This window comes from Corythoichthys intestinalis, chromosome 16, assembly GCF_030265065.1.
Source record: "Corythoichthys intestinalis isolate RoL2023-P3 chromosome 16, ASM3026506v1, whole genome shotgun sequence".
NCBI classification, from domain to species: domain Eukaryota; kingdom Metazoa; phylum Chordata; class Actinopteri; order Syngnathiformes; family Syngnathidae; genus Corythoichthys; species Corythoichthys intestinalis.
The window spans coordinates 35,090,632-35,107,246 of NC_080410.1; the positions used below are offsets into that span (position 1 = coordinate 35,090,632).

The 16,615-nt window shown below is 40.1% G+C and overlaps 1 protein-coding gene across 13 annotated transcripts in view; it reads right to left on the reverse strand.

The window, feature by feature from the left end:
- The window catches only part of gpatch8 (G patch domain containing 8), a 49,629-nt gene that overhangs the window by 20,442 nt on the left and 12,572 nt on the right, over positions 1-16,615 (reverse strand). For 3 of the 13 annotated variants that reach the window (XM_057860830.1, XM_057860838.1, XM_057860834.1), the window contains exons 2-5: positions 14,935-15,012; positions 13,650-13,687; positions 9,342-9,360; positions 3,492-3,564 (exon numbers count right to left, since the gene is read on the reverse strand). In XM_057860830.1, coding sequence (XP_057716813.1) covers positions 3,492-3,498 — 7 coding nt within the window. In that variant the 5' untranslated portion in view covers positions 3,499-3,564; positions 9,342-9,360; positions 13,650-13,687; positions 14,935-15,012. Of the gene's footprint in view, positions 1-3,491; positions 13,535-13,649; positions 13,688-14,934; positions 15,013-16,615 lie in introns of those variants that run through there. The other 10 variants (XM_057860832.1, XM_057860839.1, XM_057860837.1 and 7 more) reach the window with 8 other exon arrangements.

Sequence of the window (16,615 nt, forward strand, 5' to 3'; positions counted from 1 at the left end):
CCGAATGACCTCATTATGTCCTAGCTCCAGTGGCAACCGTATATTAACGTTCTAATTCTGGTGTCAAAGAGACACAAAACACCGCAGACTACATTCCAGGTGCCTTCCACATGATGAATGTAAAGAACAGTTAGGAACATCTCAGAAGTATTATGAGCTGTCACGACGTACATACTGTACGCACAACTAATCCATTTGCATGAAACATGCATATTTGGCTACGGTTAATCATGTTATTGCTTAGCACTAGGGGTGTAGCGGTACACAAAAATCTCGGCTCGGTACGTACCTCGGTCTTGAGGTCATGGTTCGGATCATTTTCGGTACAGTGAGAAAACAAAATGCAAAATATAAATGTGCTAGTTGTTTATTACACACCTTTGTGCTTTCAACAATAGGAACATTAGCCTGTACAAAGCTAGAATTCTGCTCGAAAAGTAGCAGGTATTTAAAGATAATCCAACAATTTGCCTTTCAGACCCGCGCGTATTGGTCAGCTTTCTTTCTGAAAGAAAGAAGAAAAAATAAGTCCTGTGCTAAAGAGAAAAGCAATCCCAATGACAAAGATTTTAACATGTATTTTTTACAAATGAAATGCCTCAATGAATCATTTATTTTTCTTCTGAACGGTTTTCAAAAGCTTTATTGGTGGATTATCTCAAGTTAAAGTGCCACACAGAAATTAATAAATTTAATGGTGTAAGCAGGATCTTTGTATTATTTTTATTATTTAATTATAGGTTAAGTTTTAGCTCATTTCAATTTATTTTATTTAAATGGGCTATTATTTATTTTATTATGTGTTTATATTTTACAAATGTGATGTAGTATTCATTTATATTGTATATTTTATGTTGTATAACTTTAGTTCCTATGTGAATATTAGTTCCTACTTGTTTTGTTGTGGTAGGAGGGTTTTGTATTGAACATGGGGCCGTGTTGGTTATTATTATAGCAGAGAAGACGGCAGTAAATCCACAAAGACAAGTCAACTGTACCCCGGGCTACCACTCAAGAGATCTGATGGACTCAAAAAGTGGGTTACGATTGCATATTAGTTTGAAAATCGACCGGATCCACCGTATTTTTACACGAGTGACTTCCGGTCTGCCCCATCCTAGCTAGTAGTATTGACGCAGGAGTGCCGCGTCTCGCTTCAAATAATGAACTCTGCCGTTCTTTTCGATTGACTTTAACGCCCGCGTTTCACTGCGTTCTCGCGGCGGCAACGTTGTCGCGTTGTTGACGTTTCTGGGTTATATACTGTCCTACCGTGTTGGTCCTCATTGTAGTAGAGAAGACGGAGTAAATATAATCTACACAAAGAAACTGTAACCCGATCGACTCACAGCCTCGAAAAGTAAGGGTTACATTACATCAGAAACTAGTTTGGTACGCCTCCGTTCCGAACCGAGCACCCCATACCGAAACGGTTCAATACAAATACATGTACCGTTACACCCTTACTTAGCACACTTGAAAAGTCAAGGGGGGAAAGGTGAAAATGATTCCGTAGATGGCATTGAATGCCGACATTAAATGCAGGGTTTCCCCCCCTAGTGCCTTATAAGCCTGGCGGGGGGCAAGATTTTTGCCCCACACCAGGTTAAAACATGGGAACAAAAGAAAGTATAAAAAGTATAGATATTTTAACCACATCTGATGACAGGTTTGAAAGTGCAATGTTGGAGTCTTGTGCTTGACGTGTGAGCAAACTTTTTTTTTCCATCCATCCATCCATCCATTATCTTCCGCTTGTTCCGGGGTCGGGTCGCGGGGGCAGCAGCTTTAACAGGGAAGCCCAGACTTCCCTCTCCCCAGCCACTTCAACCAGCTCCTCCGGCGGGATCCCAAGGCGTTCCCAGGCCAGCCGAGAGACATAGTCTCTCCAGCGTGTCCTGGGTCGTCCCCGGGGCCTCCCGCCGGTGGGACATGCCCGGAACACCTCTCCAGGGAGGCGTCCGGGAGGCATCCGAACCAGATGCCCGAGCCACCTCAGCTGGCTCCTCTCTACGCGGAGGAGTAGCGGCTCGACGCCGAGTCCCTCCCGGATGACCGAGCTTCTCACCCTATCTCTAAGGGAGAGCCCGGACACCCTGCGGAGGAAACTCATTTCGGCCGCTTCCCCCCATGAGTCATCACCTTATCGTGGTGGAGGGGTTTGCGTGTCTCAATGATCCTAGGAGCTATGTTGTCTGGGGGCTTTAAGCCCCTGGTAGGGTCACCCATGGCAAACAGGTCCTAGGTGAGAGGCCAGACAAAGTATGGCTCAAAAAGACCCCTTATGATGAGCAAGATTATTGAACCCCAGTTTCCCTTGCCCGGACGCGGGTTACCGGGGCCCCCCTCTGGAGCCAGGCCTGGAGGTGGGGCTCGAAGGCAAGCGTCTGGTGGCCGGGCCTGTCCCCATGGGGCCCGGCCGGGCTCAGCCCGAAAAGGCAACGTGGGTTCCCCTTCCCATGGGCTCACCACCTGTGGGAGGGGCCAAAGGGGTCGGGTGCGTAGGGAGTTGGGCGGCAGCCAAAGGCGGGGGCCTTGGCGGTCCGACCCCCAGCTGCTGAAGCTAACTCTTGGGACATGGAATACTTTTTTTTTCCATTTCACCTAAATCTTATTGTAATTTTGTTTGTTAAAACTATATTTCAAGAATGTGCCTTTTTGTAACACACTATGTTAATAAATTCCTTATGACACGTAAAAGTCTTCATTTCAACATTCCTGTCAACTTAAATTTTGGGGGGCTGGCAAAAAACATGGTGGGCTGCCAGTGGGGTTGTCTATCAAGAGGCTTTAAAAGTTTTCTGAGGGAAACCCTGAAATGGAAAATTCAATTCCATTTATAGAAGACTGCAAAGACTGGGTGTATAAGCCATGCAATGAAAGTTTAGAGTAAAACAGTGCATAGGGGAAAAGCAGTTAGTATTCTAAGAACCAGGGCTTGACAGAAACATGCCAGGATCGGAAAACACTCAACCAAAGAGCAGAGCACGACCGTGCTAACGCTGTGACTATCTGGTCTTCTTTGGTCCACATAGACAACCAGGCTTTAATGCTAAACATGATCAGACAAGAAACTTACAAACAGCGGTTCATTGGAAATGAACATTTTCAGGTTTCATTATCATCCATACCAGAAAATGTCTAAGCAGAGGCCATAGAGGCAACAAACTAAAAATGTGAAGCCTTGTCAACATTTCAGTGTCTCAGTTGGAACTCCAGTTAACTAAACTCGTGTGAATCAAATTCAAAATTTCCAAACTGACAGAACCCCTGTCCCCTCCCTCTTTATAAACTCTCAAAAAATTTTCCTCCCATTTCAGATTTGAGAGGAAGCAGCAGGAGAGTAGCAAAGGTAAGGCCAGTAAGACAAGATGGATGTGAGAAGGTGAAATAATGTCATTGGTACAAATACGGACTCTGGAAATGTGAGAACTGGCGAGTGGCCAGTGTACATTGGCAGTAAGGGTGTGCGTGGATGAGCGAGGGCTTACCCTGCATGGTTTTGCCAAGGCCCTGGCCCAACTTCCAGCCATGTTTCTGAAGCAGCCGGTGCCCGATGTTGTCCTAGCAGACAGGAGAGAGAAAAGAAACCAGAAATATTCCAATAATAAGAGGAGCTTTTCCCTCCGTGGAGTCACGGTTCACACAACGACAAAACAAAGCACTCAGCTCACACCATCATCAGCACAACCACCACCACCACCGTTGTCATTAACGTCATCCACGTCAACGTAAAGTGTGTCTTCCGGCACAAGTGTGGGGGTAGAGGTGTGGGAGACTGAGGGGGCGCTGCTTTTCAATTATTAAGTAAGGCTATGTGTAATCTGCACACTACAATAAATGCCAACATGGGAGTGTGTGAACAGCACTAAAAGTTGAAAGGGGAAGGAGGAAAATATATGCATCACACACACACAAGCACACGCACGCACACAGATATATATGAACTACTACAGAGCAAGATCTTAGTAACAAAGAAAAGTGACACAGAACAAGTATGGAAATCTTGCATTAACAAAATGACGACCAGAAACTCCAAGCTTGCTGTGATTCTGTAACAATGACAGGAGGAGGAGGTGGCGGGGGGAGCACCATGAAACACGTACAGTAGCCGTCACAAAAAAAGCCAGAGGAAGAGACAGGAGTGGTGCTAGCGGGGCCTTGGATTACCATTACAAGGCCCGGGGGGTGGACACAATGTGCACGCGTGAAGGGAATATGTGCAGGCCAAAAAGAGGGAGACATTGTATGCATGTAGCCCCACTGGTTTAAAAAAAAAAAAAAAAAAAAAGGAAAAAAAGAAGGAAATTACCGCTGTGCATGTTCTTCATACTGTTATCACCATACTAGAATTTTCTATTCTACATTGATATTGAAAAAAAATTCTCGTTACTCGATACGACATAAATAAAACACCCAAAATTAAATGTTATTTTCTAAATAACCCAGTTCATATGGGCGTCTACTAGTGATACACATTTAAAGCAACACTTGCTAACTTTTCAGTTTTGGTCGACTCAACCGATTAAACAATGTTTCTGTTTCCAGCGGCTGTGTGAAGGACGAATAGTAATAAGGTAATGAATCCAGTTGTGGCTAAACAATAGCATATGATGGTTAGCAACCATGTAGCCAATCCCCTCCCTTGATTATTGATGCACCCTCTCCCCAGCTATTAGCTGCTTTTAATGTTTCGTAGTTACAAAAATTGCAACAACAAAAAAAAATCCTCTATGGCTTAAATAAACTACATTTCAGTATCAAGTTAACATTTCAAAACAGTAAATAAAATAATCAAGTCCCCTTTCTATATCAGCAGCTTTAAAGTACATTCAATTAATTTAATATTGTGAATTAACCATTAAAGTTGTTAAAATTGCTCCAGTTATTCCATAATTTCCCTTGTGTCTACTTTCGACATGTGAAAGTTTTAAAACTGTTTCATCATTCAAAGATAGATTCAAGTCAGGATTTTGCCGATTTAGGAGTATTTTAGACTATTTTAGTTAATTAGGTTCGCTCGGAACGTCCGCTACAAAAGCCTTCCAGAGAAGTCTACTGCTTTAAGATGGCGGCTGTTTACTAACGCCAGCGAGTCTGTAATTTCGCATCTAGTTCTATTAGGGGTGTGCCATCTTAGGCACCCCATGATTCGATTCGATTACGATTCAGGGTGCTACGATTCGATTATTGAACGATGATCACGGTATTGACGATGATCACGGTTATAACGATCATCGATGCATCGTGCATTACTAATTAATAAAGTAGCCAAACAAATTTATGTCCATTATTAATTTAAAATATCCGAATCATTCAACAGGAACAATGGAAACATGCCCATACAACAAAAAGCTGCCCTTAAGCTGCTTTTGTATTTTTAATTTTTTACAAGAAAGAGCAAAAACATTAACCATTTTAAAGGCAGTACTTATTTCTCTCAACAATACAATAAAATTTACACAGGTGGAATGAATTCCACATTTTCTGGAAACAAATTGTCTTTAGAAATGACACTTCTTTTAACCAATACACTTTGTTTTCACAGATTTCCGTACAATTTCGCATGTTTGTAGTGTTACCGCTGTACTTAATCATGGTTTTACACGTTCTGCATATGAAATACACATTAGCGAATTAGCTAATTAGCTAAGCGCTCGGCGCTGTTAACGCTGTTAACTGTTAACAGCTCAAAAATAACAACAATAAAGGCTAAACAGTACAAGAGGGTTCGTGTACTCACCTCTTATAGACGCACATGGGTTTTAGCAACGCACTCAGGACATTTTTCAATTGACATGACTTGAAACTACTGCTGGACATCTGAAAGACAAGGAGCAACGAACCATCTCTCTTCCCCTCTCGCTCGAAAAAATAACTTGTGCACAGAAGCGTGACCGCCGGGTCTGCCTGTCTCATACACAAATTTATTTTCCAGTCTTTTGAAAAGGAGTAAATCTCTCGCTCAGTAACCGGCACCATCCATCATAACGTTGTGCGTGCGTCCGTTAAAAGTGTCCAGGCGGCAGACGTGTCTTGAATTTCGTTCCGCTATGAGCGGCTATAATAAAGTTATTAGAGAAAATCATTGTTTTTGCACCTCTATGAATCGTAATCGAACCGTCGCGTGTCGAATCGCGACGCATTCGATTTTTTGGAACTCCCTTAAGTTCTATATACATGTGATATCTACCGTAGCATTATGTGGGCGTAGTTTGTAGCGGCTGTCAGCCGCAGTCAGGTATTATTAGTTTTTTTTATCTAGTGGCATGAGTTGAGCATGTTTTTTACTCTTGGTCCGTTCCTCATTGCGTCCCGAAGACCACGCTGATTGTATTTTAGTTCCGCTTTACTTGACATAATTCGATAATCGGAATTTGGATGTTTGTGAATCGTTCTCGAATCATCCATGGCCGAATCGCGAATAATCTAAGAATCGGAAATTCCGCACACCTCTATTCTTGTTCTTTTATCTTTTTTTTTTTCCTTTTGTTGCTCTGCCACCTTTGCAGATTTCGCGCAAAAGCGTTCGCATCAACTTCCGTCTTCATAATGAATAGGGAAAGTGACGTATGCCGTAAAGCACTCAGCACATTTGCAGGTTTTTTTTTTTTTTTTATGCGGCAGGGTTCCTGCCACCCTCCTCAAAGTTAATTAGTGCCGGTGAAAGCGATACAGACCCCCCTCAAGACATAAAAGAGGTGTCATTCAACTAGTTGTCAGTCAACATAATATCAGATATGTTTTGAAAATATTTTATAAAGGTTGAAAAGTTACCTAGTGTTGCTTTAAAGAGTTGTATTTTTTTAAAGAGCCACATGATGGCTCAGTGGCACTGAAATAGTTTATGTAATTGGCAAAATCCTCCAACTGACGATGACTCACGAACATGCATAACAGGAATTCCTTCAACACTCTGGGGCAAAATGTTCAAGTCTCCCAACTGTTATGTCACTAGTCAGGGTCAGCAAGAAAAAAAAAAAAAAAAACGTAAAACATTTAGTGAAATGCAAGACTGTCCCAACACTACACACTACATTACAACCTCAAGCACAAATAAACATGACAATGAGATTTCCTTAATTACACGTGTTGTTCTATTGTGATTATAACTATTCCAGGCTTGTCTAACATTCACCAAAGTGCTGCATTCTACCAAAAAAAAGCAAAACATACAAACCAAACACGAAGGATATTTATAATCACAAGGAGATTGGCGTCAACGTTCACGAAAATGGATGGCGAAGGGGGTTGGAACAACAGAAAAAAAACTGCATGCGGCTTTTTGTTAAAATGGTTTCAACAAAAAGCTTTGTGTGTATTAGTAGCACACTGCCAAAGGTACAAACATACAACTGAGTAGGCGGGAGTGGAAGGGAGTGGGTTAACAAAACACCAAGTGTGTTAGTCTCGGGCGGATCAGGCGTAGAGTGTAGGTATGGATGGCTCAACAGGGTCCTTTCTGATAGTTTTTTTGTTTTGTTTTAAAATGTGACTTTAAGTATGGGTCAGATGTACTCTACAAGGCACACTAGAGAACAGGCTGAGCCATGGCAGAGAGGAGGTGTGTTGGTATTGATAGGTTAGCACATGTGAAGGGGAGCTGCCGTTACACGCAGCAGGCACAACATCTCAGCCCACAATGTCCAAATTAGGATGGCTTTTTCAGCTTGTTCCAACTATTTCAGACTTGATCATTCTGCAAGCATCATCATCTGCTACTTCCCATTTCATGTGTCTGTTGTCAATTGGGGAAACGAAACTTAAAAGCTAATTGTTGCGTTACACGGCGCTATTGAGAAAAGATAATAGGGATTTACCATCCCCAACAGTACCGATGTACGATGGAGTATTAGGCCCAAAAACCCCCCGAAAGAAACAATATCCAACAATAGTGTCATAGTATGTTGATTATAAAGCCTTACGTTGTAATATTAAGAGAAAAAAAAGCCATTATGTTAAGAATTTTTACGTAATAATTAGGGCTGTCAAAATTGTCGCGTTAACGGGCGGTAAAGAATTTTTTAAATTAATTACGTTAAAATATTTGACGCATTTAATCCACATGCACCGCTCAAACAGATTAAAATGACAGCACAGTGTCATGTCCATTTGTTACTTGTGTTTTTTGGTGTTGTGTTGCACCCAAGCGCCAGCTTCAGCACCATGCGCATTGTGTAATTATTGACATCAACAATGGCGAGCTACTGGTTTATTTTGTTTAAAAAGTTTACAAATTTTATTAAAACAAAAACATTAAGAGGGGTTTTAATATAAAATTTCTATAACTTGTACTAACATTTATCTTTTAGGAACTACAAGTCTATCCATGGATCGCTTTAACAGAATGTTAATAATGTTAATGCCATCTTGTTGATTTATTGTCTTGTGTCTTATCTTTCCATTCCAACAATAATTTACAGAAAAATATGGCATATTTTATAGATGGTTTGAATTGCGATTAATTACGATTAATTAATTTTTAAGCTGTGATTAACTCGATTAAAATTTTTAATCGTTTGACAGCCCTAGTAATAATACTTATGGAACTATGGATGCATTGCGGTTAATTTAGCTACAATATACTTTACGTTGCAGACGTTCCATTTTTGACCTTGCGAATCAGTTATGATTGTTGCACAGGTAGGAAAATTTAGTGCCTTCCAATTGGAAAACAATAATGATGATGATACTTCCAATTTTTAAGAATTTAAAAGCTGAAAGGGATAGATGGATGGAAGGATACCAGTAACTTATAATTAGAAAAGAAACTAATAATTTGGGGATATACATTTGCTGTGTACAACTACCTGGCAGACAAATCCAAAGATAGGATGCGAGGAAGTACGGAGGAGCATCTCCTATCAGTGTGGTTTGCTGATTTCATTGTATGTGGGGGGACTGCAGTGCAGTTTGCTGCAGGGAATGTTTGACCCCTCCCACTACACCTCTCTTGGTACCACACTGCAGTATTATGATACAATAACATCTTTATTGATTTTAGGACAGAGGCAATAGCTAAGGCTTGTAACAAGGTTTTTATAAGCTCCCCAAGCGAGTGGCCTGATTGTGGGTGATGCTCCACTTTCCTTCAATGTTGTAGCACATATCTTCTGTCCTTTTTAATCAACATTTAAAAACAGGAAGAGCTGGTTAGGGCAAGATTTGAGACTGTCGGTGGAGATGAGGTGCCGGTGGCGTGTGGGAGCGACTAGATATGAGTGCACCAAAAGAATGAAAAGACAGACAGACAGACAGACGGAAGGACGGGCGGGCGGATGAAGGCAAAGACGGCGAGTCCAACAGCAGTGCAAGTGGAGTGAAGGCATTTCCATACGAACCTGGCTTTAAAATACTGGGCTGTCAAAAAAACAGTCACACGTGACACAACGTAAGAAACCAGCCAAACGCTTTCAACTGCAATTCTGCTAGCTTCTCTATTTCTTTAGTTAAAAAAAAAAAAAATCTAAAACTGCTAACACTGTATACAAACAGAAAAGGTAAGCATATCAAAAATTCCCCACCCCCCCAAAAATCCACCAACTGTTAATAACAGGAGAAAAGAAAGCAGAAAATGTTATCCAAACAAAAGACCTCTACAAACTGGGGGGTGGGCTTTGGAAAGTGTACACTGTGCTGTTATCGGCACAGTGCCTTGCAAAGAAATGACTGAGGGAAGGGATATGCAGGGGAGCCCACCTCGAGACTTCAGCGGTCTATGCAGCCAATTGGGTATATGGTGAATGCATAATAAAGAGGTGGCTACAATCAAATACTTTTGGGGGGAGGGAAATCCTCTGAGGAGATTTAATATAACATACTTTTAACTCATATTAGGGCTGCAGCTATCGATTATTTTAGTAGTCGATTAATCGATGAACTAGTTAGTTTGAATAATCAAGTAATCGCATAAGGAACATAAAAAATTAAAATACCTCAGCTGAGCTTCAAACGGTATTAAAAAAAAATAGGATATAAGTAGAACAAAAGAACATTTGGCTAACTTAAATAGCAAAAGTCTGCTAGCTTAAATGCTATAAAATGCTAACTTTTTTTTTTTTACCATGCTCTTAACAAATAGTTCAAACACATATTCCCACAAAAACAACTCAATATACCTATAAACTAAATTACAAATGCATTAAAAAAACATTAGCTCAAACAAAAACTTGAACTAAATTACGAATGTATTTAAAAAAAAAAAAAAAAAAGGAATACCTTAAACAAAAACTCACTTTATGTTAGTCTTAACAGGGAGCAGCTGGATTCAGCCATGTGAAATGAGTTATGTCACATTCCCTGTTGCCACTCGAAGGCAGTGTATCCACCCAAATCAATAAAACTAAATGCAAACAATTTCTAAACAAACCATTACAACGCCACATTAATTAAACAAGTACTCAAAGCAGCGAAATTGAATTTGAATCTTTTTTCTAATCGAATTACTCAAGTTAATCGATTAATCGTTGCAGCACTATACTCACATATTTGTAGCAACAAGGAACACTACTTTTCCACTGAGTCATACTTAATTTGCTACTTTTCATTATCTTTATCAGACCACTGGATGCCAGGGATGGCGCTAGACGTCCAATCCATTTGAAGGTTTGAGGGTTGGCAGCCTCCCAGTTCAAATGGATTGGACGTCTACTAGTGGTAAACTCATGAGCTGATTGGTCTGCCATTCCCATTCATTCATTGGCTGCCATTGAAAATATCGTGAAATTTCAGACCACTATCTCACGTCTTGCTGATGCCATTTCCTTCTTATTACGATGAAGTGTCAGCCTCCAAAAACTAAAATTCTGTAGTCCTCACTGAAAGTAAGAAAGTTTGGCCTCTCAATGTACTTGTGAAAAACATGATTGATTTGGCTCAAATTAAAAATGCAATAATATATTTGTAAGTTTCTGAGATGAACACACTTAAAAAGTGGTCTATCTGTTCGTATTTTTATCACGTACACTCATAATGCCTGTTGACTGGTTGTTACTCAGTAAATAGTACTTACTGCTAAATCTTCTACTCTGTGTGTGTGTACAGCTAATATACGTATACAGAGGGTATACTTACCTCATCATTCCGATGACCCAATTCTTCAACCTGAAATTAGTTTGTAGCTGAGTAAAACCCTTTAAGAGGAGAGTTTAAGGAACTAGAATAAGGGTAGTCAACAGTTATTAGTTGTTTGATTGAATGATTGATTGGGAATAGAATTCGCTTTCATCTGGTTTCCTCTACAATCATTGACAGAGGGTCTGTGTAGGTGATTGTAGTACGTTTTGGCTCCGAGGGTGCCCACTGCATATCGTCAGGGTTTGGGAGGTGGGGTCAGGTGAGACAAGGGTAGGGGTGGATGATTGGAGAGGAGAGTAGGGAGGACCATCAGTGGCGTCGTACTGAATGCTACCATGCATGCAATGCAAAACCAATGTTAGAGGAGCAAAGATCAAAAGGGAGAGGGGGAAATACAAGAGTAAAAGATCCGAGTCAAGTACCACAGACCTCTAGCTGCCTATGAATGACATACAACCAGAGGCTGAGGGGAGGAGCTCCAAGAGGCCGAACTTAAAGGGCCAGCTCATTACATTGATCGTAACCGGGCTATGAAATTACGGTGGTACCTTGAAAGCGTTGTGAGTCATCTCTTCAATACGGTCAAAACAAAAATGAGCACATAACGCGCAGATGCATTCTTGACCGCCCCCCCCCCCAAAGTGTAAGATAAATCACACAAATACAAAATGTTCAATTAACGTCAAGACATCAAACAATGCGACTCTTTTCATCCTTTTGCTGTGAATATCAATAGGTTTGTCACTATTAAACGTCCAAATCATTTGAGAGTTTATCTATTCGCGCCTCCCAGTCAAAATGGATTAAACGTCTAATGCCATGAATGGCACGTAATCAGTTAAATGCTATGAAAGAAAAAAAACAGAAACAAAAAAAATTCAACTTTATAGTGTTACTTGGGGACATAACCACAGTGCATTTCTCTTTTGCTACATTTTAATTTCATTCATTTAGCTTTGAATAACAGTGTCTTAATTTAGAAATGTATATATAATAATATAAAAATGTATAATTAATCATTAAAGCTAATATTTAAGGCTTTTTTTAAGTCACTTGCCCTATAAAATGTTAAGGGTCTTAGGAAGGCCTTTACAATATATCGTTTGAACATCGCCATCGCAATGTGCGCCTGCGCAATAGTTACATCATAGGACGTGCAGTTGTTTTTTTTTTTTAATTTTCTTTTACATGTAAACTTTTGGTTTACTTCATAAAAGCAACAAGTGTGCAGATCCTGGGTCCCTTTTATTTACAACAAGCCTGGATTAAACGGCATTGTATACATTAGATAAGTCCCCGATCTGATCACGTGATCAGAAATTGGGCTGATCGTGCCATTTTTCAGAGGATTTGAATTGGGTGAAAAGGACTGGGGTTTTAATAAAAAAATATATCTTCATGTTTTTCTGCTTCATCCTCGTATAATGCCAGCTTCTCACCTCCCCTCATGCTAGGCAGTGCGACCAAACTGTTGGTTTTTTTTTTTTGGGTCAGTGTGCAGCTGGGGTTTGGTACTTAACAATGATTGACAGATTTGCAGCTTTGATCTGGCCTAGGAAGCCTCAGCAGCTCGACGATCAAAGGCACAAATTTGTTAATCATCGTTAAATTTGCAGCCCAGGTTGAAGAGTGCTAGTGCACTTTAAAAAAGTTCGGTGCAACCAATGCAAAAGTAAGTGTGGTGCCTTGGCAACATATATCACTATGTTAATTTCTTTCTAATATTATTATACTATATCGCAATATAATATCAAAATATATCGCAAACACCCCAAAATTCGCAATGATATTATTTCCAATATCGTTCAGGCCGAGTCTTAAGGGTCAACTAGCTGCCCACTCTAGTGACCACTGTCGAAGATTCATCAATTCCATTTAATCGGAAACACAAATTGAGCTTAATCTTCTCAATTAAGGTACCACTGTAAATTTGCACTTCATAATTTGACCAATTTCTGCTGCCGTAACCTTGGACGCTGTAGTCCAGCTCTCGGTGCACCCCCCCTCCATCTATGGAAAATAGCGCAGGAGCAGAAGAGCCACTCAAGCCAGGTAAGCAAGCCACCTCTCACCCTTTTGTACTTTTCCTACCTCTCCACCACCTACACTGTACTGTAGGCGGTGATGACTCCCTTTGTGCGGGAACAGGTGTCAAACAGAAATTCATTGGTTCAAGTATAATATCCGTAAGAAATTCGGCTTGACTATAAAAAAGCAAAGAGGGGCTCGGGCCTGCTTAACACCAGGCTTGAGATACCACTTCAAAAGGGAACGGAAGACAGTAAAAAGAGCGAGCTGCCTGCGCTATTCTTCCTTTGCCTCTTTAGCAAAAAAATAAATAATAATGCAGTCCCAGTTGCACAAGCACCATGCCAGCACAGAATGACAGAGGGTACTGTACACCGAATCACTGTGTAGTAGGGAGGGAGCGAGACAGAAAAGCAGAGATAGAGAGAATCTAGATTCAGAGTGGAACAGTGGTGAGCGAGAGCGAGAAAGACAAAAACAGTCAAGAAAAGCGTTACAAGGACCCTAGAGACAGGAGTAAGAAAGCAGAGCGTGCAAATACAAACCGGGTCATTGCTGCTTAGCTAATAGGGGGGCCAATTCGCTGCAGGAGAGAAATGTCGAACACCCCAAGTTGTGTACAATAAGATAACTGTCCTACAAACACAAACAAATGCTAAGCCACACGCACGCACACACACACGCACGCACACACACAAGTAGCCATTCACATCATCTAAAGTGTGCTTTTTTTGTTCAAGGAGTGGAGTAAGCACTGCGAACTGATTTCAACTGGGTCAGGAACAAATAATACGACCGAGTATTAGGGCCGAACAACGAAAGACAAAAAAATATTACGAGAATATAGTCATACATTGTAATATTAAAAGAAAAACGTCATGATATTATGATATTCAAGTCGTTATATTACACATTTTTACGTGATAAGCATAGACACAGTGTGGTTACTTAGGCTAAATTAGCTACTACATACTTTACGTAGCGCTTCGCTGCCTCCATTAAAATGAACAATACTGACAGCATCTCGTGAGGCTGTATTTTAGAATTGGTTTCACAAATCAGGAAATCCTAAACCTTTTGGCACATCTACATCAAATATCATCAATATAAGGATTTGTACTAATACCTACTAAGAGATTCCAATTTATTTGGTCATTTTAAGAGGGGCGGTTGCTTCTAATTTAGCTAAACTGGCTATAGTAATTCATCCATACATATGTAATACGTTAGCTATAACAACTTTCATCTCGTAAATTACGACTTGACTTTTTTTTCTTGTAAAACTGCAACTTTATACTCCTAGAATTACAACATTTGACTTAATTCTCGTATTTTTTTCAAGTTATTTCTCGTAATATATAACTTCACTATAACAGTCCTATTTTTTATTTGTTTGGCCCTAAGACACAGTCGTAAAATAAGTACTCTCACCTTTGATCAAAACATAAAAATACATAGTTCTTTACGCAAAAACTCTCAAAACAAATCACTTTAAAAAGCCTTGTGTTGCTTCCTGATGAACAATGCTTTATCCACTCCATTCTTTTGCTATTCATCACTGTAACAAAGTCTAAGATGACATATCTGCAACTAAAACAGAAAATCTAACGAGCATGTATGCTATCAACTTAAATGTCACACAGGAAATGGACAGCAGAGGACATAGGGGACAGGGGCTTGAGAGGTATTAATGGACACCAGATGAGTGTTTCTATCGGTTAAACAGAGTCAAGAGAACGCTTAACGTAAACAAAAAAAAATGACTGCCTGGACCAATCATCCACTCTCACAGCTGGTCCAATGGTGCAGCGCAACAGGATGCGGCCTTACCGATTCTATGGGCTTGTCCAGGGATGCCTGCTCCAGCTCCACCTGGCCATCTTCATACTGGTCAAAGTGATTCCCGCCCTGAGCGACAGATATCGAAAAAGCATTTCATACACAACAATGTATTGGCTACCACTGATGGCGATAGTCGTCCTATCCATTTGAAGTGGGAGGGATGGCAGCGAATGAACGAACATGAATTCGCTGCCACCCTCCCACTTGAAATGGATTGGACATCTACTAGTGATAAACTCATTTGGACAGCTACTCGTGATATTTCACAGCAGACGGATAAAAACAGCCTCATGATTGGGCGTCTATCATTCTCAATGGTACTGCTGTACAATCAAAAATAGCAATTACACGTAGCAAAACACATAAATTATAAATACAAATCGGAATTAGGGCTGGGCGATATGGCCTTAAGTACGTATCACGATAAATTGAGCAGATTTACCTCGATAACGATAAATGACGATAAATTCGCCCAAGCAAACTGTTATATAATTTGAAAATTTGAATCAATGCATGGAATACAAATTAACAGTTTCTCGTTAAATTTATTTACCAGCTTTCAATTTAACAATTGCACATGCAGTCTAAACATTAAGTATTAAAAAAATCTTGTAAACAATAAGAATTCTTGTGTGAACATTTATAACAGCTTGTATGACTTGAAAAATATCATCACTTGAATTTCATTAAATTCATTCCGCATTATTATACACTAGATAGTGGCATACGTTTAGATATTTAGAATAGATACAAATACGACACATCCACCCGCCCCCCAGAAATTATACTTAATTAAAAAATAAAATGTTTCACAAACCTTTCCTTTCTTTTATTCGGCTCAATTATTTACATCTTATGATTTTGGAAATCCTTACAGTGTGCAATAAATAATATTCCTGTTCCCAAACACTGTGCTTACTGTACTGTAATTTTTACAAAAAATAAACGATACATAGTTACTCCCTGCCATCTAGGACGAGCCACTTACAAGACTAGCACTGTCGTGTATTACAAATACTGCTTTGAACACATCTTCACAGACAAAAGCAATGACACAGGCTTAAAGAGGTCAACTTTAATTGTGTAAATCACACTTAATGACGACACGATCTCCTGGTTGAAATAGACGACATCCACTTAATTCTATTGAACATATGTAATGCTGAGGCAATTTGTCAACTTTACTTTTAAAAAGAAACGTGCACTGTTTATCCAGTAGATGGGGCTCTTGCAGTGTGTCAAACAGTGATTCAATTTAGGGCAATTGTCTTAAAAGTGGTTCATTGTTTCAGAAAGCCTCGGTTTTTCCATCCCTATCTGGAACCCGTCAAGAGTTTACTTAATGTCGGGTGAAAGTTTGGCGAAGCTAACTTAAGCCCGACTTCATCCCGTTTACTTGTAGCGTTAGTCGCTAGCGTTAGCAGCTAGAGTTAGCAGCTAGCGTTAGCCTAACGGGCTTCTGTTTGATTGGCTTCCTGAAAACCATGTGACTCCTAACGTAAGCACACTGTCTGCTTTCTTAAAGGGGAATGAACATAGCCGAACAACACAGAGTCAAAGCGGGATGAAAAGACTATATTTTCTTCTTTTATTAAATTAACGAATTTACCGACATGGTCAAAATTACGTCGGTCATCGTGAAGAATTTCGGTAACGGTAAATTTTCGGT